This window comes from Cebus imitator, unplaced genomic scaffold, assembly GCF_001604975.1.
Source record: "Cebus imitator isolate Cc_AM_T3 unplaced genomic scaffold, Cebus_imitator-1.0 Scaffold191, whole genome shotgun sequence".
Classification (NCBI taxonomy): Eukaryota; Metazoa; Chordata; class Mammalia; order Primates; family Cebidae; genus Cebus; species Cebus imitator.
Window position 1 is genome coordinate 3,563,183 of NW_016107506.1, and position 24,916 is coordinate 3,588,098.

General features: G+C 35.1%; 1 protein-coding gene across 4 annotated transcripts in view; it reads left to right on the forward strand.

Annotated features, from left to right (window-relative positions):
• CPS1 (carbamoyl-phosphate synthase 1) overlaps positions 1-24,916 on the forward strand; it is a 149,172-nt gene that overhangs the window by 6,324 nt on the left and 117,932 nt on the right. Inside the window, exon 1 of one of the 4 annotated variants that reach the window (XM_037745103.1) lies at positions 15,304-15,321. The exons of 1 other annotated variant lie outside the window; for it this stretch is intronic. Coding sequence is in view for 1 of the 3 variants with exons in the window: in XM_037745102.1 (XP_037601030.1) it covers positions 15,575-15,580 (6 nt within the window). In the remaining 2 variants the exon portion in view is untranslated. 2 more of the 4 variants (XM_037745102.1, XM_017546812.2) reach the window with 2 other exon arrangements.

The following is a 24,916-nucleotide window of genomic DNA, read 5'->3' on the forward strand; positions in this document are numbered from 1 at the left end:
CATAACATTAGTTTCTTGAAAGAAAACAATGAGAGGTTCATTTTAGCCTGTGTTTTCCTTTGAATCTGACAAAAAGAAGAAAAAGCCTGGAAAGATAGCATCCCAGAATATTTTTGCTTACTCGTCACTATGTAATCAATACTTCCACCAGAAGTAAGACAGAATGTCTTACTTCACATTAGAAGCAGAAACTAGGTTAGACATCCTGATAATAAGTGACTGTACTGTGGAGATGGATGGGGATGGATAAAGTATAGATTCTATTTGGTTTCATTTTAACTGCATTTATTCTATCCCCATTTTATTGCCCATTCATTGCTCCATGTCAGTTCAATTCTATTCTATTTCAACTTGAGATATACACACAATATAATGCTAGACATTTTTAGTCAAAAGCATTTTCAAATCTTGTCATCAGATTAGTCTTCTCTTCTGAGGCATCTCATGTTACCTATAGTAAATTGTAGCGAATTTAAACTTCTAACTATTTTCAACTTGTAGACTTTAAACATCTTATTAAAAGTGTAATATAATATCTTGGTAAGGGTTACCATTTTATTTCCATTGATAGGAAAGTGGATTCTGAAGGCAACTTGGTGACTTGCATAAAGGCATGGAGTGATTTAGCTAAAAGTTGGGCACAGTGATAAAACCCCTGTACAAAATGCCTTGTTCTATTGTTAAGTAATATAGTTTTTGATGAGTAGAGTTACTGAACATTTCAAATAGATTAGACTCTTCTGATTTGGAAATGTATTCGTGGGAAATGCCAACAAGTTTTTTTAAATTCCATTTATTTTTTAAATAATTTATACTTTTTCTTCTATCATCAACTATGAAAATAAAATTATTCACTATTTTCTATCAATTTTTTTTGTTATGTTGCAATAATAGCCAAACTACTGAGCATTGTATAGAATTCTGCTGATCACTTTACAAGAGAGAGATTTACATGAGATTCTTTTGGCTCTGGCTTGACATGAGGGGTGTTGCATTAGAAGACAGCTGAATTACACTACCTATCTTTTATTAAGTGTTTTCAACACTGTAAACTCATCCATAAAACAATGTGTTGGGATGGATATAAACTATTTTCATTCCTTACATAAAAAAGCTGAGGCTGAGGAAGGTTATATAGTTTAACCTGAGGTGGTACTTTTGAGTGGCAGTGATAAAGGCAGCTGTTAAACTGAGTTTAAGAAACCTTCTGCAGCATCGTAAATACTGTCTTTCCATTTATTTATGCTCCAACCTCCATTCATACTCTAGTTCTGTTATGTTTGTAGCTGGCAACCACCTACTTCAGGACAAACTGGAGAACTTGTTAAAAATAAAGATCCCCACCTCTAACTAGCAATTTCGATCCAGCAGATCTAGTGTGCCCCGACAATATGCATTTCTAATAATCATTCCTTGCAGTTGCTATGCACAATAAGCTTGGACAACAATTGCCTTAGTTAATATTAGAAAAATGTTCATGAGAAAGAAAACTTTAAAAAATCTTTATTCTTAAGTTTTGTTTAAATACTTTGACAAATTAATAATATTGCCCTAAAAACTCTTACCATGTAATCAGTTGAACAAAATTACAAGTTTTGAAAACTCTCCAGGACGTGACTTAAAATTTCTGATCTCTAATACAGGAAAAATGATGACAGACGGCACAACTTGTGTGCAGGTTGAGAGATCATGGCCTTGGGGCTGAAAACCCTGGGGAATCAATTTTAGCCACAGAGGGCAAAGATGGGGAGAAAAAAGTACGAGCTCTGCAGAACAGATAATTCTCTGCTCAGTTTGTAATTTTGAACAGTACTCTTCTGCCAGCCGTTAGCTCCTGTGGTTTCTATTTAGCATCGTGTAATGGTCTCTCAATTGTCAAGTGATTTACTAGTTATTTTAGGATTTCTGTTTCTTTGGTAGTTATTATTCCATGCCTACTGAAAAACTGAACAATAAAAGTAATCAATTGGGAACATTTTAATGAGGCAATCCAACCCAAAGCTTTGCATTCAAGTGTTTGTTCAAATTTGAGGAGGTTATGCCTACCAGCTCTGTTTTACTTGGCCTACCCAAAGAGAAAAGACAAAAAGGAGGAGAGAATTTCTGGTAACTTTGAGCTGCAGGAGTAAAGGTCGTTTATGGGGAGGAGTTAATAGTAGAATGCTCTTTGTACAGATGATGTGCTTAGATTATTTACAATCCACCACCAAAAAAGATTTGGAAACAAGATTATAATTTGCCCTTGATATGAGGTGAAACTTTAGCTAGGTTGTAGGATCTCCTGGGTGTTAAAATTTAGGTACACATGGATAGTATTTTTTATGTTTCTTTGTGTGGCACATGGTTTTCCAGACTGCATTATTCTTGTGAGGTGAATACCTTGAGCATAGTTTTTTTCTATTTTTGCTGGAAAAATGTATACTCCCACATTAAATTAGTAGCTCAAGGTTTCTAAGTCAGTGAGAGTAAGATTTTCTGATTGGTTCACATGATACTTTATTCCAAGGATGTGGAGTACTGTGAACTCTGAAAATCCCACAATTCTTTGGTATTCTTTTAAAGTTAGGTCTCTGCTTAACACTACATTTCTGCAACATGGTTTTTATTTAGGGACACTGGGGTGAAAGCTTAAGCGTTTCACCTTTCCTGTAGTAAATTGCAGTGAATTTAAACTTCTATTTTCATAATAAGTGTTTCATTAGTCTTGACCAGATTACAAAGAACTATGAGGCATTTTGGAGCATATTTAAATAATTTTGGAGGGTTATAAGAGAGCTCCAAACGTTAAAGTGAAGCAACAAGGTCTGTATCATTGCCAAATTTCAAGAGAAAAGGCTAATTAGTCTTTGACCTTGGAGCTATTTGGAAGGGGAATATGTTGCTTGGAACGTATTAGATCAAAAATTATTCTGAAGAGTAGAGAGAGAGAGCACCTGATAAACTACTAAATGAATGGCTTTATACTTAGCAGTTCTAAATTCTAAATTACTCTCTTGTTTTGAAACAGTCATATGTAAATGTGAGGTAACAGCAGATTTTTCTATTTCTCTGCTGTATCCTCTTAGGACTACAGTGATGACTAACAATGGAATAAGAATAGCAATAGCTGATAGCTATTCTGTTTTTTTCTTTTTTTTTTTTAATTAAAGTTTTTTAGGTCAAGAAAGATACGCAAATGCTTTAAATTTTCCTGTAGTGGTATATGTCCCAATGGTCAAAGTATTGAATTGCTCTATTAAATTAAATTGCTCTCTCAGTTTGAAATCTTTTTTAAAAAATCTTTGGTTTAGGAAATAACTATTTCTAAATAAACATATGTGTTTAGCAGTGAGTTTAGTGCCAACAAAACAGTTTCTTTTCACAGTGCCTTATATCTGGTAGGCAGATCTACCAACTGGACAGAGAGCCAACCCATAGTCCAAATGGGAAATATTTTTAAAGTTTTGATAGGACACAGTACTCAGTTTTAAAGATCATACTCTTTGATTGTGATTGACCAGGTCTCCTAGGTTAAATAGGTCTTCAAGAAGGTGATCCTGCAAGAATTAACCTCAGTTATCAAGATAATGTGGGCACTGGACAATACCATGAGAACAAGGAGCCAATTAACTTGGGAAATGTGGGGAAGAGCAATGGTGAGAGGGGAGGAAAGTCACTTAACAGGTCTAATATTTTCTTGGAGAGTAGTGTGACCATGAAGCACAGGGAATTGCCATCTGGAGGGGCTTGTCACTGTCTTCCCCATACTGCTTCATATGGATGAGTCGTGTGGACTCAAAGAAGACCATGGAAAGGGTTTCTCATTTTCTAAAGGGTTAAATATAGGTACAGTAATGGGTTGGGAGATCTGAAACCCCATGAATAGAGTCTTGAGATTGCAAAAATAACAACAATAACAATAGCAAGTAGTAGCTAATAGTTCCATAACATTATATGCTAGACAACGTTGCATTCACTCTGTCTAGAAATCACGCATTTAACCTTCACTACAACCTTATGACATAGATAATATCATTATTCTATTAATACAGATGGAAAACTGAGGTACAAAGAGGGTAATCAGGCAATTTTCCCAAGTTCACTCATTTAGTAAGTGCTGGAGCCAGAATATGAACCAAGAAGTCAGGCTCTGAGTCTGTGTTCTCAACTACAACCTTCACAAAGGAATGCATTTCCTAGAACATATTTGTACCAGTTAAGGCTGTGCATATCAAGACTCATTGGGCTATAAACAGTGGTAACATGTTTTTTATCTGACTCTGTGAAACAATAGAAACTCATATTTTCTGGAAACTAGTTACTTTAAATATTTCCTAGCTTTGTGACTTAGAGGCTTCTTGGATGATCTGCCACAGCTGTTTCTGGAAGGAACCTGAGGGATCATGCACCAGACAGTGGCCTACCAGGAAGGATTAATCAAATAACCACTGATAAAACTGCAGGAGCAAGTTCATTTCAGAGTAATCAGAAATTATCTTTTGTTCCTGCATCTCTTCAAAGGAAAGCCGCTGAGAAACAGGGCAACCAACCACTAGAACTCTCCACACTTGGTTTAATCAGTGAATTGTTGAATTAAGCCTGTGTCCTTAGCTGCCCTTTGTTGGTTGCTCCTTGATTAGTCAACGTGTAATTTGAGTGATAGAGTCATGTTGGATGTTCCTGCCACATATTCTGATGAGTCAGCACTCTGTTGCTGCTGTCACACAGCTTCTTAAAAGGCGTCAAGAATTATTACCCTGTGGGGAAATAAGCAGTGTTTCGATGGCAAAGAGACTGCTTGCAAGGGGCTGCTCACGGACACACATGTTGCTTAGGCGTGCAACCAGCCCTGCGGTGACTGATGGATGCTCTGCTCCCTTCTGGTGTATCTTCACTTGTGCTGGGAAAGGGATGAAAGGCACCTTTGAAAGGGGAAGAACCATAGTAATCACTTCATCTCTCTTCGGCTTTATGCAAACTCACTCTGGAAAGATAAATGACTATCCACTCCTGTAACAACTCCTCAAAATCATCACTATATATTGCTGTAGGCCAGATTTGTACATTTCTAGGATTGTTCCACCGTGGCAGTTATTGACTGCAGTCTGTAGCATTGATTGCATGTTTTTGTTAACTTGAAAGTATCTTAGAAGGAATAGGCCGTAAATTCTGAAGAGTTCTCAGTGAATCTACTTGACATGGAAATATATAATTGATGAGATATTGTAATGGGTTTAAAATTTACAGTTATAACTCATATATACAGAAATGAAACATTTTCTTTTTCTGTTACTGAACTTAACAATGTCAAGTCCCCAGTTGGCTGAAAACAGTTACTCTTGCTACTTCAATTTAATTTATTCACATCTACTTTGTTCAGTCAAATTCTATATTCTCTTCCTGGCCCCTTCTTTGATTATCCTTATAGATGATCTAAGTTACCAGGTGGCTTATAGGTGATCCTGGCATGAGGGGAAGAGTGTCCTGTTTCTTGGGTCTTCTCTGGTCCTTGCTGGCTTTTGCTGAGACATAGCAGTTCTCTTCCAGCTTGTGGACCTCATGTGTAGCATCTGGTGTACTGGGTCTGCATGGGCCTGCCTAGCCTCTGGGCTGGATGTTCAGGCTGTATACCTCATGCCCTAACTCTGGTTCTCTTTAGGTAGCAGGCCTGCTGAGCACTTCCCTGGCTTTCCTCGGGGGATGCTCAAGAACTTATGGCTGCTTTCTGTGTGGAAAGAAGACTCTGAAACTGTAGGAGGCTTCTTCAGGCTCATCTGCCTAAAACATTCCCCAGTTTCTGTGGTGGCCTTTCTGCCATGTCTGCCATGCTGCTTTTGTAACATGCTGAGTGAGGGGTTTTCCCAAAAGCTTGTGGTATTTTCTTGCTATGCTTGGAGAGCAGGTTTTAGTCATCTATCCCTCTCAGAATGATACAATAGACTTAGTCTGTCTTACCCAGTTCCCTTCCCAAACCCTCCACACATTAAAAGCTTTCTATCTACCTTTTAGTATTTAAAAAACCTCATGTTTCATCCCTTCTTTAAGTTTTATACTATAAATACTATGCTGAGTCATTTGAGCTCTGGCTCACTGGAATCCACAAATCCTTTTTCTCACAATACCGGAAAGCCTAGCATTCCAGATTGGTCTCAGCTACTGACTTTAAAAAAGATTCAAAGATCAAAGTTGGTGAATGATAATGTGATTCTTTGAGGTATTTACCATCTCCTCTGGAAATAAGGAATTCTGGTGTTTGATTCAGCAGGTAAGGGAGGACACACAAGGACTGCTGGGGAAGAAAATACGTCTGTTAATATTTCAAAAATATTATCCCAGCTATAGCCCTTTATCTTTTTTAATACATGCACTTTAAAAAAAGTTAAGTCTCTTCTCCCTTTTTCCTTCTTTATTTTTTGATAATGACATTGGAATTTCCTCATTATTGGGTAAAGTTCTACGCAGCATAACTCCTGCTTTTCCAAGTCAGATTGCTGCCCACCTATTGACCATCTACAGTGAGCACCAACTATGAGAGAGGTGCTATTAGGATCTTCATTGCAGGGTGAGAAAACTTATGTGGAGAGATTACACACATCCAGATTCACTCAGCTCGTAAGTGACCAAGTTGGGATTCGTGCTCAGGTCTGTTGACATTATCCTGCCATTTCCAATGCAAGTCTATTTCAGAGTTATCGTACACATATTGAGTTAAATCTATCCTGAATAGGCTACATGGAGATTAAATAAAATGACTTTATGTATACACAATTTTTTAAAACTACAGACAATTCTTAACTTAAAGAGAAAATCAGTTCTCTAGTTACTAATAACCTCAATATTTTTTCTGGGTAGTTTAAAATACATGTATGTTGATTTAAGTAGTGTTTAGGTGCTTCTTTAGATATAAACCCCATGGATTGGTAATCCAAAATTTGCTAGTAGATCTTCAAAGAACACTGGAACTACAAATACCAACTGTGGATATTTGCTGTCATAAATAACAATTTTGTAGAGAACACTTTAATTTGCCTGATAGATCTTACATTCATAAACAGAGAAATGAGAGTAAGGGATAAATAACATAAGAATAAATTATTGGCTGGAAAACTTAAAAAAAATTTATATTACTCTTTAAAGTTAAATAATACAGGATAAATAAACATGAAGAGAAAGAAGCCCATGTGGTGATTTTAGTGTTTCACATGTTAGAAATATAATCATTTGAAAGTCACTGATGAATTTATATCATATTCATGAACACACCAGAAACCCAGAAAGATATAAAGACCACCGTTTCCTTCCTTAATAATACCAGATGCATTTTAATAGAAATTTCTTAAACTTTTGTACTTTGACATGCTGATAAGCTGCAGCATGATATTATATATTATCTAAAGATGAATTGTGGGTTTTGGATTTCTATTTCCTTAAATTATCAGCAGGTTCAGTTACAGTACATTGCTAAGGGGTTAATTTTCAAACCAATTCATGATGAGAAGGGCTAGTGATAAGAAAAGGGGCAAAACCCAACTATAATTGGTAAAATTCTTTCCATGTGAATAATTTTTTTTCTTTTGCATTTGCTGTGTGTTCTGGAGGAATGACAGTTGTGTAATTCAGTCTGGTTGGAGTGACAGGCATAGGGTTAGTAAAGGCTTTGTGTATGGATTGGTGCACTCTAGCATGAACTGCCATCCTCCTCCCGTGGTGTGTCTGCCACAGGTAAATAGCATAAGTAACGGTCTACCAAAACAGCCCTCTGAAATATTAAGCATTGACATACCTGAATGCTTTCCAGGTGTTACAGGTGTACTGTTCAACTGCTGTTCAATTGCAACCTTAATAAAAAATGATAGCCTGATTCCACGGTGGATGTCTCATACCATCGATTTGTAGTAAGCCACCACATTTCCCTGAACAGTGTGGATTTTATATGAGAATTATAAAATAGCAATGATTATTTTAGGATCAGAGATGCTATGATTCATCAGGTACTGTTGATGGATGATGCACTTGCTTAGTCTGGCCTTGCTCAGAGACTCAAGTAATTTGTTACACTACAAGACATGTGCTGTTTCCTCTTCCATACTACTTCCCAATACTACTAATTCTTTTAAAGCTAAAGAACAACACTGTGTTAGATAAAACTATAAGCTATATATGATATTAAATATATGTTTTGTATATATGTGTATATCCTTTGCTATACAGATAAGGTATCATGCTAAAACCATGTAATTCTTAACTGCATTTTTCTGGTAATTAGCAAGGGATTATCTTCCTGTAAAATATGGGTTCTTCAATCCTTCTGGTTTTGGGGAGCACAGAATGATTCATTATCTTTTCTACATTAGCCACTTTTGTTTGTTTGTGGCAGGATTTGAAATAGGAATACAGATTGTATAATTATAAAATGAAATTCAAAATTAATAAGATGCCATTTTAAGATTTTTTTATGTTGTTCCAATATGTTCTTCAAGTTTTAAAAGCCATTATAAACTTTATAAGGGCCTATTTTTTACCTATTATAATAAAGCCTGTATCCTTATTTCTTTCAATATTTATGCAGATACACACATAATTATAAGGCCACATTTGAAATGTTCTACATTTGTATGTTACAGATCACATGAAATAGGTCCGAATGGAGGTCGGGCCTGAGATCTTCAAGAGAACTCAGGAAAACTAAATTTTGTATTAGCTAAACTTATTTAATATATTAAAATAATATACGTATGCATTTTAATTTTAATAGTTTACTTCATTTTCTTTTTAAAATAGAAACGATCTTGTTTAAAATAGCAATCTCTGTATTTTTTTTTTTTTTTTGGTGATGACATTGATCCCTATTTAATTACTATTGCATAATTAAAAACTAGCCCTTTGACATCAGTGGGGATGGTAGGGCTATAGTGTGCAACTTATTAACTTTTAACATTATCCAATACATTTACTTGCATTTTGTTATAATTTCTGTATTGTAAACATATTGGAGATAAAGCAGAAAGTAAATATATATTATCATACTTATAGGTGACCATTTTTAGCTTCATACATTTTATCAAATTTCAGTAACATGAGTAGTGTACTGCCATATTCTCCATGTAAAAAAATTAAAATATTACAAATAAGGCTAAGATATTCCTATGGAAAAAAAATTCCCCTATCAGAGGAGAAATTTATTACTAATATGATAATACCCTTTCAGACCTTTTCCTAGTCACTTACAGATAAAAATTGTAGTACTGGTTGTTACATAGTATGTTTTATTGATATTTTACTGTGTATATTGTTATATAAATTGTTTTCCTCACTCACTGCTATGCCTTATAATTCTTTTTATTTAGGCTTCATGACTAATTCATAAGGGAACCTCAAGAAGATCAGTTAGGTGCTTCACTTTCCACATATGTAAAATAGGAATAGCAACAGAATCTGCCTCATAGGACTGCTGAAGTGTGACAAGGAGAACACCTGTGAAGCACTCAGAAAAGAGCCTGTGATATAATAAATGCTGTGTCAGTATTTGCTCTTATTCTCAGTGTATAGAGATCTACTCTGATCTTTTCATCTGCTGCAAGGTATTCCACAAATTGGCATACTGTGTTTTGTAATAATCTGTATTGATTATTTTCAAGCAAGTTTGGAATTATCCACAGTAGGCTCAAATGTGCAAAATAGTACCTTATTTAATTTATTTTTTAAATAACTGATCTCCTCTGTTTTACCTACCAAGAACTAAACTTGAGTCTACTCTGGTAAATTTTGTCTTGAGTCCAATGCTGCAGTCTAAATACTCCATTTAGGTATTTGTATTTAGTACTCCAGATACTCTTGTCCTTGTTTGGTTGACTTGCTCCATTTTTCCAAGTTTCACCTGCTTTTCCTGTTCCTCTTGAAGATGGCCTCTGGTTGTTTGTTTACATGATTTGATGGTGCAGAAGGAAAGAGTGCTCAGATCGATGAAGTATCCTCTGAGTCCTCCTTGATATCTGCAGAGCACCTGAGCTGGTCTGCTCTCTGTGCTGATTCCATCTGCTCTTTGGAGTGTTATGGGGTCCAGTCATGTGTCCCTTGACTGTAATGACCTGCCTGCAGTGATTTTCTACTTTGTCACCAGGCTTCTTAATTCTTCCAGTATTCTCAGAACCTCTGTGTTGTCACAGTGAGACTTGGGTTATTTTGAGTCCCCAGTTTCCAGGCCCTGAATGCCATGGGCCCTGTCTCAGGAATATGTATCTGCTGGCCTGCTGCTGTTATTTCTGCTGCATTACTCCTTTACTTCCTTAAAGAGTGGTCCTGGATCAGGGGTTGAAAGTAGATGTGGAAAGGACGCTGATCTGACTTCTGTGTTTCCATTCTTCTTCCTATCACTTCACCAGATGTGAAAAATGCATATATAATCTGAATCTTCTAGATTGAGTTATAAGGTAAAGCAGTATAAGAATTTAAAGAACTCCCTCTCCCTGATTAAATCAACTTGTTAAGACTATGTTCTTACTGCAAAATCCCATTGCCTTGCCGGAAGATAAATATTAACTTTTTCTTTCTCTTTTCCTGTTGTAATAATTCCAAACTACCCAAAAGAAATAGGTGAGTTTGTGGGGAAGGTCAGTAAAAAGAATTTCAAAAGATAAAAGAATATTCATGCATTTAAATGTTATTCCCACTGGTTCACTTATGCTGCAATGAATATCTATATTTCTATGTATGTATCTATCACTTTGTGCACATGTTTTAGTATTTCTGAGTTACATTCTGAAAAATATAATTGCTATAAGGTATGCACATTTTATATTTCACTGAATAATGACAAGTTGTGCTACAAAGTGACTAGACCAATTTATACTCGAGTCACTGAGATAATTCTTTACTAACGCCAGTCATTTTACACAACTCATTCTATTTAAATTCCATCAACAAACCTCATAGCAGGTGTATTCCCATTTTTTACCTGAAGAAACTGAGGTTCAGAGTTCAAGCAACTTGCTCAAGGTCACACAAACAGTAAGTGGGTAATGTCGAGCCTTTTCAAATAAAATATAGAAGCCTACTATTTTATTGTTCCAGTCTAGAAATATGCCTCTGTTTATAATATTGACTACTTTGTATTATTTTAAACTTTATAATATTGACTACTATTATTTTCTTCACATCCTAGTTAATAATCTAGGAACAAATGGAAAATGATATCACGAAATGGAGAAACGATGTTGTTCCTTAGTTGGCTTAGTTTAAACGCCTATTTAATGGTCAAGGGCAAGTAGTTGATCCATCTTTTTGACTCATAGTCATTAGTTACACAAGAAAAGCAGGACAAAACCCAGCTGGATGGAGGGCTGGGTATACAAGCAGCTTTCACACTAGGAATTGTGAAGCCTGAGGCATAGCTCCAAGACTCAGATCATCAGGGGTGCACTCTGTCCAGAGGTACATGTGTTTCTGAACACACCTAATATTACAAGCATCACCTAATATTACAAGCATTGTTACTGAGACTGATAGAAGTGAATTTCTCAGGTCAGAAAACAGAAGAGCTCTTTTAGTTGAGTTGTGATATTTAAGTCTCTTTGTCTGAATTTCTTGCCTGGCCAATCAAACTGTCCTTCCAGACCAAGTTGTTGGATAATGAAATGCATATACTGTAGCTGGAGAGTGCTGTCCTATTTGCAGCACTGGCTTCAGCCCGAGGCGCATCTCTGGCTGCTCCTTTCTATCTATAAGTTAAAGCAATGGCCTCGGCAAGCAGTACACTCTGTACAGCAGCTGCAACTCGTTATCGGCTTTGTCCAGAATAACAAACAGAACAAACACATTTTGCAAGGGCTTTTTCCCCCTCTTATGTAGAGAAGGAGGAATTAAGCAATCAGTGAAATGCTGATTGATCATTTGTGCTGACTTTAGAGAAGTCCAAGGCCACATTAGTACTATTAAGCCCTAAAAAACAAAGCAAAAGGAATATGTTCTTAGAACATTATTTAAACCAATATTTCTGTGATGTGAAGTACATTTCCCCCAAAGGGAAAAATGGGACGATATTTGCATTTCACTTAGTACACTTTACTCATCCAGATTGCTTTGTAATGTAATGATGGTTAAATATTTTTGGAAAGATAATTTGTGTTTTTTGGCAGATTTTGGTGGACCATGGAGTACCAGTGTTGTGTGAACCAAAGGTATGATACAGAGCAGCTTTAGTAAACTATCCCACTCTATGCTTCCCCTTTGACTTCAGTACAACTGCTGTGGCCACTTCTAGACCAATCTTAGCAGAAACTGTACCACCTTCAAAATTCCAACATCTATTTTCCCTCCTCCTTTATTTTTTGATCTCATAAACTCAAGTATTCTTAGTGTAACAATTCTTTGAGCATTCTTTCTTATCTAGCTTAAAATCTAGGCTCTACCATTATGATCATTCTTTTCTAGATACCCTCAACTTTCACACCCCAATTTCTAACTGGCCTGGCAAAACTCAAACCCTTAGTGCAAAATCCTCCATCTCTATGCTGCACCCTTGTATTTAAAAATGGCTGAAGAAAAGCATGGACATCAACATTCTGATGTAACTGAAAATTCATGGTCACTGATCTCAAGTAGGAACCCAAGACTACTGGCTTTTCTACTGTGGTTCTCTAACGACAGCATGATCTTACTCTTCACAGAAATTAGTTTAAACGTTCCAACCTTCAGTTGAAAAGCATACATCTTACTTTATTAGAAAGTAAAAACCATCAATGGGTCATGCTCCCATCTGCATACCACCAAATCAACAAACCTTCAGCAAGAGAAGGGATATTTCATGCATCTCCTCCTGCCCTCCTGTTAAAAGGGTACAAATGTCACCCCTCCTATCAAAACCCAATCCTTCTTCATGCTCTTCAGATGCCGTCTTGTCTTCCTTAAAGTCTGCACTTTTTGGTTATTCTCTTTCAAGCAAATTTACCTCTCCTTTTCAGGTAGAGCAGGCTCATCAGCCTACAAATGTGCCCTGGTCACCTTTCATCAAAAAATTAAAAATAACATAAAAACAACTAATAAAACCCTTCTTGGCTTCACATTCTCATCCAGTTTCTATTCTTTTACTTAGCTGCTTTTCTTCTCGGGTTTTGTCTATTTTTTAACGTCCTAGTCACTCTCTGATTTACTTCAGTTTGACTTCTACCTCCATCGCTGGAGTAAATTCAGTACGTGGTTTCAAGTATATTCAAGCCTTAACCTGATCCACAGGGAAGGTTCTGGAGCATGAGCAACATGGCAGAGTTGTTCACTCTTAAGGTAAAGGAGTTTGGCTTCTCATGCTCTAAAATGGATTAAAGCAACACTTCTCAATTGGGTTGAGTCCCTGGGAAAGGTTTCAGGTGTGAGCAGTTAGCAACCATCACCCACAGTGGCTATGAGAGGGGGGCACTGGCCCTGTAAAGAGGATCTAGGCAGTGCACCCAAATAGGTCTCCCATAGTTGGCTTCCTACATGGGCTCACTTTGCATGCAGTGCATTTCTATACAGCAACTAATCTTTTTTGCAACATTAATAAAATAATTTCACTTTCCATGTTAAAATCCTTCAACGACTTCCAATTGCACTACGAATGGCAAATCAATACCTCAACATGCCCTAACCAACATCTACAGGGTCTGGGTCTGATTGCCTTTCAGATCTCTCCTGATAATCCTCCCTGCTTTGCTCAATATCCTTCTGTCTCACCAATCATTTCCTGGAAGATGTCACCAATTTCCCGCTCAAAGCCCTCACATACGATGTTCCTTCTGGCTGCGGTGCTTTTCCTCCCACATGACCCATTTGATTAATATGCATCGCTCATATCTCAGTTTCCTTGGACTGTTTCTAAGCACCCAATCGAAATTTTGTTCCCCACTATTATTTTCTAGCAAAACAGTCTACTTTTATTCCTGTAGAGTTTGTAATCATATATTGTAATAAAATTTATAATTATATATTTTGAGATTGATTACTAAGCTGTCTTAATATACTGACAGCTCCAATTCATTTATGTTTCTTTAGCATATCCCATGAGGTTTGGGACTATGTCATTTCATTTCACCATTGCCTAATGGGGTATCTGGTATGTAATAAAAGATACTCATCTTATTGAATCGATGAATAAATAAATGCATAAATGATGAATAAATTACATACACAAAATTAGGAGGTCAAGAAAAAAATCACTTCCTTATCCACACCAACTTATTCCTTAACAATTCTACTAAGGTTATTAACATTGGAACATTAGAAGTTTAATCAAATTTGTGTTCCTCTGGTGCTTTCTTCTGGGATCATAGGGCTTGATGGATATTCTCTCATTAGCTCATACACATCCTTGTCATTTCTCTGGCACTGACTTGCACAGTTTTTAGGGAAACTGGGAAATAGAAAGATTAATAGACTTGGCTTTGGATAGAATGAGGTTATGACAGAGCCAGGGATAGAGTTTGCTTCTGCTTCTTTACTAGCTTAGCATGCTGCACACTTGTTAGTAGTTAAAGAAAACATATTAAGAATCAACCCATGTCAGTAGGTCTGTAATACTGGAAACTTCTTTCTGAAACGTGTTACTGTAAATATTCTTCCTCTGCACACAGCTCATTTGATGAGATACACCTCTAGGCTAAGAACCCTTCTTGATGATTAATCCTACTCCATTTTCTTATGAGAAAATGATGCACACAAAGGTTAAATAACTCAGCCACTGTAATAGAATGAATTCATGTCACAGCTCAGCTCTGAGGCTTCTAGTTGACCTGTACAAACATGTAGTGTTTTCCATCTTCATTTTAAGAGTGTTTTACACATTTAATATTAAAACTCCTAATTCTGCTCATTGCTGAGCTTAACTCTTTACATAACATTTATATATGTAAATATTACTTGAAGTAGCTTTAAAGCCACAAATTATTTTCAATTGAGTTTAATTAGAGTTTTCCTCATACTAGTTTGAGAGGGTAGCTATTCCTTGACTGTCTTTTCCTTCAGGCTTGAAATATAAATGCAGATAAGATTTGCAGAAGATTTCTGCAGGTTAATTTATACTGGGGTATGGCATTCTGAAGTATAATACAATAGGTATGTAAAAATGGTTGTTATATTTAGTCTTAAAACTTAAGACATTTAGGGTATGTATTTACTGAGGAAACATATTAATTTTGAGAATTTTTTATCGAGTCGAAGTGTCTAGTACATTTTTTTTCTCCTCATACTAATTCTAAGTCAGGTGATCTGACAAGGCCTCTCATCCTATTGGTCTTACAGTACGACCTGTCTCCTGAACTTTGAAGCCATTTCTTTTCTTCAGAGGAGATAAGAAAACATGTCTTATCTTAGGTCTGGAAGAAACAGAGTCCAGTATCAAGGTGGCGGAGTAGTTATTTTCCCAGACGTAGCACAGGGTTTTTCAAGCCTGAAGAAAAAGATTAATCTCCTTAAAACAGGGCTTTGTTGACTTGGGCCTGGTCATGGCAATCCTGTTTCCAGCCATCCTGTGTATAAGCTCTAACAGTCAGAAGTTTGTTTGCTTTCATTTTGATGTGGCTCATCTTTTCTTAACTGCTCATATTCAAGCTTTGGAAAAGAAGGAATGGTGGTGAGCTGAGCAATTAATTGGACTCTGATAAAGGAGTTCTTGAGAAATTTTATTATTCCTGAATTTTAAGCCCTTATAACTTTAATATAACTTTGGTATGAGCCTTTACATTTTTCTCTGTGTTTTTGTAATTATATTGTGGCATACTTCTTGGGAGTGGCAGTAGCAATACATTATAAATGCATGAATTTATAAGTTATAGATTTGTAATTTCATAGGTTTTTGAGGTTTAGTTTTAAGACAATATTTTTATGTATTTATAGCATTTAATATTAATTTAAATTCATTCTGAGATGTGTGTTATCATGCTTTTATCTTTTACATGTTATTAGAAAGCATTTGGTTTTTTAAAAATATGTTAAGGTGAGATTTCACAATTTGTACCTTGTCTTTGTAGTCACATGTGTAGAGGATATTTTACTCTAGTTAATTTGTTCGGTGTTGATCATCAGATCTTTTAGCCAATATTGGCTGGGGAAAAAACTTGATTCTTTTTGTTCTCTTGAGAAATTGTTGGATCTAAAGTGATTCCTAGGGTGTGGATCAACTCCTATGATATGAAAGATGGCATGGAGGCTTTTTATTTTGTGTAGTGCATTAATAGGTGATCACATTTCATCCTGGGAGAGCTGCTGGAGAGGAATATCGATTTAGCCTGTTATGGTTGAGTCTTTGGGGTCTTGAGCTTCTTAGATTTTTAATTCTTTTTGTTATTCTTTATTGTTCAGTCTTGAGGGTAGAAAATATATGTTGTTGTCCACTTCTAAAAATAAACCTGAAAGGCTTCTCACAAGGGAGCTTTTGAGGGACGAGCCTGTGTTCTGGTCTTATTTTTATTCTCACGATCTAGCACCATGCTTGGCATGTAAAAGGGCTTTAATAAGTGTCCATAGAAGGAACTGAAGAATTAATTATTACTTATGAACTATGAGAGGTCATGGTTGTTACTCTTGCTAATTTGTTGATATTAAACAGAGACAGTGAAGATACTAATTTAGATTACACAACATGAATGAAGCAAACAAAAGCCTAAAGCTTTGGAAAAATGAATATATTATATTTTTAGCTTCGCACTGTAGTTAAGCAATGTGGAGCTATTTAATGATTTCAACCAGGAGGATATCAATATGTGAAATAAGAATATGCAGATAGTATATTAATTGCATGATACAAACAAGATATACATAAAGTTCACTAAAACAGTATGATTTCATATGGATTTGAAGGATTGATAGGATATAGACAAATTGTGATAACATTGATCTAACAAATATTTAATTTTAGATTTCTTCATCAGATAAAATATTGTATCATTTTATGTTGGCTAAGTTATTTGCAGACTATTTAAATTAATTATTCCTTATAGTTTTTCTCTGTCAATGCCATTTAATAAAGATAAAACTTTAGCAGACAGAAGTTTTATGATCTTTGGCACTATTGGTTGTGTGTTAAGCCACAGTAAGATTCAGTTACATATTTTATTGTATTATAATCACAGTTTCTTCTTTGATTCCATTTTTATCTATACTCTCTTTCGCATCCTAAATATTTTCTTTGGAGAAATGTGTGGGGCAAAACAAGGAAAAGAAGAGAAAAAAGTAGTCAGAGATTGGGAGTACTGAGACACTTTGGACTCCAGCCAGCTGCCATCACTGAGGTGGTAAAAGAACACCATAGTATAACTGGATGCTTCCATTGGTCCGTCCCTGCTAGCAGTCAGGCTGGACTTTCAGTGTTGAAGAGCCATCTTCGCCTGTTACTAGCTCTGCCCCACACCGTTGTGTTTGCCTAAGAGCTGAACAAAAGAATTTGCATACCTATCAATCCCAAGGTCTAAAAATAGCAGCTAAAAAAATGGTGCTAAATCAATATATCTGCTATTTGAATTTTTTAGTTAGTTAACATGATAAACTTTTATTTCAAAGTCAACATTATTTTAAAAAGCACTTCCTTTTAAAATAACTGATTTTTATTGAAATTAATTCTGGCTTCTAAGCAGAGTTAGCTGCAAAGACAGTTTATAATATAAACTTAATGTTTGTGAAAGCACTGGTTTGATTTCCAGGAGGGTGAAAATACATCTTCCTGAACCACATTCTGCTGAAAATAGGAGGCCATGGAAGAAATCAGGTTTAATATATGAAATTTACTATAAAAGGGGGTAGAGCAGGAATGTGCGTAGGTGACCTGTTCTCTACGTCATTCCGATGTAAACTGCTGGCCCTTACTTCATGAAGTCGGTAACTTCAAGACATGTTGCACAACATGCTTTTCTGTGATCCTCAAATATGTTTCATTTAAAGAGGGTCCAGTACTGTCCTGGCACATGATCTTGATTGTCATAGATAACCACCTACCTCACAGCTAGGGTTGCTCTTTAGAATCTTGCAAAATCTTCTGTTTACTCCTGACAAAAGTTAAGAAAACAAGCCCATCAGAGCTGTTTGTTCTGTTCAGCATGTTAGAAGATGGTTTTGTTGCAATGATAATAATTGTGCAAAGAAGCCTGAAGATGATTTTTTTTTACCTTTTCTTAAAAGTATTTTGCCATTTAGAATGAACATTGCCTAATGACTTAGCCATTTTATTTTGTAAAATTTATATTGTAGGCATATTTAGACCAAGTTTTAAGAACATGCTTCAGCCGAGATTAAGTGTTGAGTTTGATTTGTATAATTGTTAGTTTCTTTACTAGTTGTTACATCATTTACAAAATTATTTCTATTTGAAATGCAGTAATTTTTAAGAACTTAAGAATAATGAGATGATCTTGGCTTACTTAGATATTTGGTTTTTGTATCTATAAAACAAAGGAATTAGAAAATAATTCTGAACTTTTCATCCAGCTATATAAAACTATCTAGGCAATACGTTTACTAGATTTACAATTTTCTACAAAAAATCTTTCAGCAGAAAGTAATCCTATTTCCTGATATACAGTGTCTGATACATAGAAACTACTCAATATATAATTCCTGAATTGATTGTTCTTTTAGCAATCCTAGATTTCATTTCTGAACAATCGTAAACATTTAATGGCATGAAATTACCCAGATTCCATGGTTCTGGAATATATGACTTCAAGTAATAAGATGTAAGGTAGAAAAATATAAGATATCCTTTGCTATTTTAGGTAAGTCCACCTGAATCAGTCTGCCAGCTAGAAACGTGTCTCCCAGGTGAATTAGTTTTATTATTAGGTGAATTACTGAAAAATTAACAGCTTTATTTCCATATTACCTTATCATTTCTTATTTAATTTAAAACATAATAAATCAGAGAAGTTGTGGTTACTTTCTTCTGTCTCATTGTTCGATTTTTACTGAAGTTATATTTTATTGGTTTTCAGGAAATGTAAATATTGCTAAGCATCAGAAATCCAGCCTTAGCTACCTCCACACTCATATATTCTTCCTATCAAATTGAATCTTAACCAGGTCATTCTTTTCCAGTTCATTCCATGCTGTTGCCCCTGTTTTCTCCAGATATAATTGACATGCTCCAAGTACTCCAAGAGTACAGACGTTGGCTAAGACTTGATTTCTGGTCTTGGCTTTGCAACTTGCTAGCTGTGTGACCTTGGACAAGCTACTTAATTCTCGGAGACTCATCATTATTGTCTATATAATAGGGATAGCATTAGCTTATTTCACGGATTGCTTCTAAAATTAGCAAGAAAGACAAACAAATGCCTAGCTCAGGGATCAACAAGTGGCAAGTACCTCAACTTTCAGGAAGGATTATACTTATCATCGCTGGAGCCAATCAGACAGATTTATTTAAATACCTATTTTCACTTACTGGCATAATAGCAAGTGGTATATATATTTATATATCTCTCTATATAGATGCAGATAATAGGCTAATATTTTGTGGTTTAACTTACAACGTTTTAACTTCTATTGTGGGGTCTTTATTTATTACTCAAGAATGTGTGTGTGTATATATATATATATATATATATTTATTTATTTTCAGGAAGATTGAAAGACTGCTTAGGACTCCTATGTGACATGATTTTCAATTTAATAGCTCATGATCAAAATTCCATTTTTAGAATCTTTATTCAATATTTAGCTTTTTAAGTGAACTTTGAGTTTCTTTTCTTAAATTCCACTCTAAGTTCTGCCTTCTATATTTGGATTTTTAAATTACAGCTTAAAATGACAAACTTTGGGCCTCTTGCTATGTTTTATAATTGCTATATATGCCTTTTGGCTCATTTCCATATAAATCAATCCTCTACAACTTTCTTTTATTTACTGCTTGTTTTTCTTTCTCTTGTTGGACTAACTTACATGTGATCTCCCTTTGGTTGCACTTTGTGTTTGGCATGTCTTCAATTTTCAAGTCACTGAATTCTGAATCAACGTTCTTAGACATTTCCCACTGTTCTTCTCATTTCACAAATATAGAAGAAGCTTGGCTAATTCACTGGGCGATCCACTCTGTCCTTTTACATTTGCAATAACTCATTTATATACATTCTCTAGCAAAAGTGTATGCACATAACATTGGCCTAGAATATATAGTCCTAGAATATATATATATATATATCATTCTAATAAATTTTGCCTTTATTTCTTGTTCAAAATGCTTCCATGACTACCATGAACACTATTTGTGTATGAAGGCTGACCGTTTTAAGGCATATAAAGTCACCCATGTTCTTGAGTTAACATCTAACATGTCTACTTGGTCTGGCAGTAGTGTCTTTTTTAAGCAGAGATTAGTATGACAGGATTCACTCTTTATAAACATATGCTCCTTGTACTAACTTGTTCTCCTTAAGGTGTTTGCAAATGGGGTCTTATGAATGATAGATTTTTTTGTTGTTGTTATTCTGGAATAAATCACATGTGCCTTGAGCTTTAATATGTGAAGTCAATTTTACAAGGTCTCTTTTCCAGCTTCATTTTTCACCTTCTTTTGTATCAGTCTAGCCTTTATGTTATCAAATGTTAGATTGATAAGCATATTCATCATAATTGGTTCCTCACTTTCTATTCCTCAAAATGCCAATTGGATCTTAATGAACATGTTTTACTTGATTGGATTTCCAAGAACATTTGGTTATTTTAAATCCCCATCATCTAACAACCTGATATCTGTCTATTGTCATTATCAATCCTTGACATATTGGAAAGGTTTTCAAATAACTTTAAGTCTTCTTCCTGGACAAACTTTGAGGAATCCTCCTACCAGCTTGTCCTAGTTTCTGTGACAGGAGAAAGTGTGTGCATTTTATGTGGGTACAATCTACACCACTTTCCCTCAGAGATGCCTTCTTCATCTATATCTTTACTTGTAAATTGTGTTCCTTGTTATGACACTTAGGCCAATAAAAATCATAGAACTGAATCTAATTACTTCCACTTTTTACATTCTATTTTCACACATTCCTAGTTAAACACAAAACAGTAGAACTTTAGGGAGTTATTGCACCTCCTTTTACTCTGAACTTGTTTGATCTTCAGTCACAACTTACTCCTTGCTTTAATTTATCTCTTCAAAAATAGATGTTATAGAATTGCTGATTGCCATTTTTTTCATGACTCCTAAGCATTCTTATTTCCTTTTATTCTTAACTGACATAATTTTATTTGTTCTTGCTTAAATAATTATCACTGATCAGGCAGGAATTAAAAACACAGGAATCCATTCATTCAGTTCATTTTCCAGAAGCATCTCTTGCATGCTTGCTGTGTTAGAGACTTTTTGATAAATGCACAAACTTCTTAGAGTTGTTTCTGATTCATTACTTAGAAAGACATACTTCAAGAGGGCAGTTGGCAGTCTCTGTACCTTTGAAGAAGGAATTACTAACACCCTTATTTTTTCTTCATTTCAAACCCTGAGGCCTTTATTCTCTAAGACATCCTGTTCTAATTTTTTTTTCAATCTGTAGCAGGTCTTCCCTTGCTTATGTCAGTGGCCTGTCTAAATGAAGAGGATACTGGAAATCAGTACATACATAGACTGTCAGTGTTTCTTTATGTTTCCTTTAAAGATGTTTTCATAATGATTAATATAAGTGAATTAATGGGAACAAAAATGTAAACAGTAGTTGATAAAAGAATAGTTCCAATTAAAAACATACCGTGAAATATTCAGCTTCACCAGTGATTTAAAATAGAAATGAAAGCAAAATGCTATCTTTTGCAGCAGAGCAAATAAAATAAAAGATAATACCTAATGTTGGTGAGGACATTTTTAAAGGGACACCCATATATTGTACTGATATGTAAGTGAGTACACTCTCTTTGGAGAGAAATCTGTAAATATTAATCAAAGATGGCAAGATTGACTTATATTGTAGCAGCAAGCAATGAAAATGGAATGTTTTTTAGCTATTTCAATTAAGGTTTTAAAAAAACTTTGTAATAACATCAAAATACTTTTAACATAGTATTACCTCCAAAAAGCATTATGCAAGTTGATGACAGTTTTCAAACTATGTCCTGAGCATTGACACAAATGCTAGAAGATAATACTTTAGTGTTAAAAGAGATTATGTTTGTAGGGTGGGTTATCTATTATTCTGTATTTCCAAATTTCTTTAAATATCAAGTGAAAATAAACACAACCTTGTACTTGATATTTTAACATTTTCAATACCAGATATGTCAATGAAGAATTCATAAAATAAAGTGCCCTGAGGGATTTCACAGGCTGAATGCTTCTATTTTTTAAAATGTATTAATAGAAAAGATGACTAAATCTATATAAAATATTTTCCTTTTTTCAGTGACTGCCTCATCAGTTTAGAAAACCCTTGATGACCTGGCTCACAAAGAATATAGTTTCAAGTGCACAGGGTCCCCAGCCTGATGTGTGTGCATGCATTCATGCCTGTCACTCTGCTCAGCTGCGTGCAGACAGCTTATATGAAGAAGGACTGCATACATATGGTCAGAGAAGAAAGTCAGTCCAAACAGAAAAATGCTTTAAAAAAATATGTCATGAAAGTATAATATTTTCACTAAATTTTTTCATGTCTGACTTTAACATTCCCTAACAACCAACCAATAGTTATAGCCTCAGCTCCTTTGATCTGCCCTAATGTAAACCCCTTCACTAATGTAATGTATTTTTTTCCAGTTTGGTTATAGATTTCAGTCTAGTCTGAACACTCAAATATGAAACTAGCCACTATTTTATTTATTGGTTGCTCCAATCTCCAAGATGATTGTAGAATGACAAGGGATGGATTTTCCATCTCTCTAATTCAGAATATTTAACCAAATTTTCTGCATCCTCCTCCTTCATTCTGATGACTAAAAACATGGACCAGAAAAAAACAAAAACAAAATATATACTATTATCTGCATCCAGGATCCTTTACTGATAAAAATGAAAGCCCATTAAAACTCTCATGCCCACATTTCTCTCTAGACCTCAGAGTAGGAGAATTCTATCCTAGAATTGTTGACATTTCTCTAGAAAAACATGTTTAATTCATCATGCTTTGTAGTCAACTATTATAAATGATGATGATGTCTTTTCTTTGGTCAAGGTCTGGACTCCTAAGTACTTCCACTGTCATATTTGATTAAAATATAAGTGATGAAGGGAGGAAATATAGTATTCATTGCATGGGTGCCTCGGGGTGACGGGACTGTGACTGATTTAAATTTATTTTGCATCCTAAAAAGTTTCCATAATGAGGATTGAGTTTATATCATTTTTTAAATTAAGGAAAGACAACCCTCACTATGCATACATTCTCTCTCTCTCTGTCTCCCTCTCTCTCTCTCTCTCTCTCACACACACACACAAAACACACACACACACACACACACACACACACACACACACAAAAACAAATAAAAAGACAAGAGGTGAGATTAAGGTGTAAACTGGCGTTGGACTAAGCCACTAAGTACTGCTTCTCATGCCTCTCAGTCCTCAGTTCTTTAGGTTGGGAGTTTTCCTTTCACTATTTTCATCTCCTCCAATTCATTTTTCAATGATCTTTAACACAAATTTTGCCTTTATTTCTTGTTCAAAATACTTCCATGACTACCATGAAGACTATTTATGGAAGAAGGGTGACCATTTTAAGACATACAAAGCCTCCCATGATATAATACCTGTTCATTTTCTCATTCTGTACCCTGCATCTAGGCTTTTCAAAAATATTTCTCTATGTTATCACTCATGCCATGGCATCCCTTCTGTTTTCTTCCCCCTTTATCTACTTGGTGAACTTGCATCCTTCAACATAACACAGCTCAACATAATTCTATGCTTAAACTTTACTGAACATGCACAAGGAACTTGATCTTTCTTTATTTTCCCATTGCATTTCAGCAACTTCTATGACACTAGTTATTTTATTAATTATTTATATATATTAGTATGAGACTATTTTATTTAGCTTTCTATCACCAAAAGCCATGAAGCACTTTGAAATCAAACAATGTTTATATGTGAACACATTAAGTAACAGTGAAGATTTAAATTAAACTTTGTTTCTCTTTTAAAAATAATCCTTACCCCAACTGTAGCACTGGTTCTATGTTATTGAAGTTTACAATCTTTATGTCATTTTATGTCATCTCTTCTGTTATGGAAAGTCCTAGGAATGAGTCTATTGCCTTTATTTCTTGGCCTTCTTTGCAAGAGTATCAAAGAACAATGCTGCAGTACTTCCTGTTCTACATAGTCACATGACTTAAGCAAGTGCATCTGCCAGCCAGTGAGGTCCCTTAACAGCCTGGTTAAACATGAGATTGAACGGCTAAGTGAATCACTTTCATTCACATTGAAACATGCTGAAGTTTTGAAATTTTTATATAAAACATTTTAATAACTAAAAAAACTTGACTTAGGAATAGTGCTTATATCAAAATCAGTGTTTGTCATTGTTTCATGAAGTTTTAACAAATTTTACTTAATATTACTGATTGCCTGAACTTTGAAACACAGAACAATGCAACAACTTTGCTCTAGTTGTGTTTTACTTGATATTACTGATTGCTTTAAATGTGAAACACAGAACAATGCCATAGTAAGAATGTAATGTACTACTCTATTAACCCAAAACATAATGTAGATAGGTTAGTGTATATTTGTGGAGAAAATTTTACATATTCATCATGTCTTTTTACCTCAGCAGAAAATGGCAAGCGTTCAGGTTTCTTTGGGAATTCAAAATCTCTTTTGAGGCATATTAGGTATCACATGTGACATAAGCAAAAGCCTGTGATCCTCAGTAACTTGGAAAGTTGCTACACTTTAAGATAAGTGATGTTCCTAAGGTTGTCCACGATGCCCAGTCATTCCATTCAGCTGCATAAGCAATTCCTCTGACGGACAGCAGGTTTTCTACAA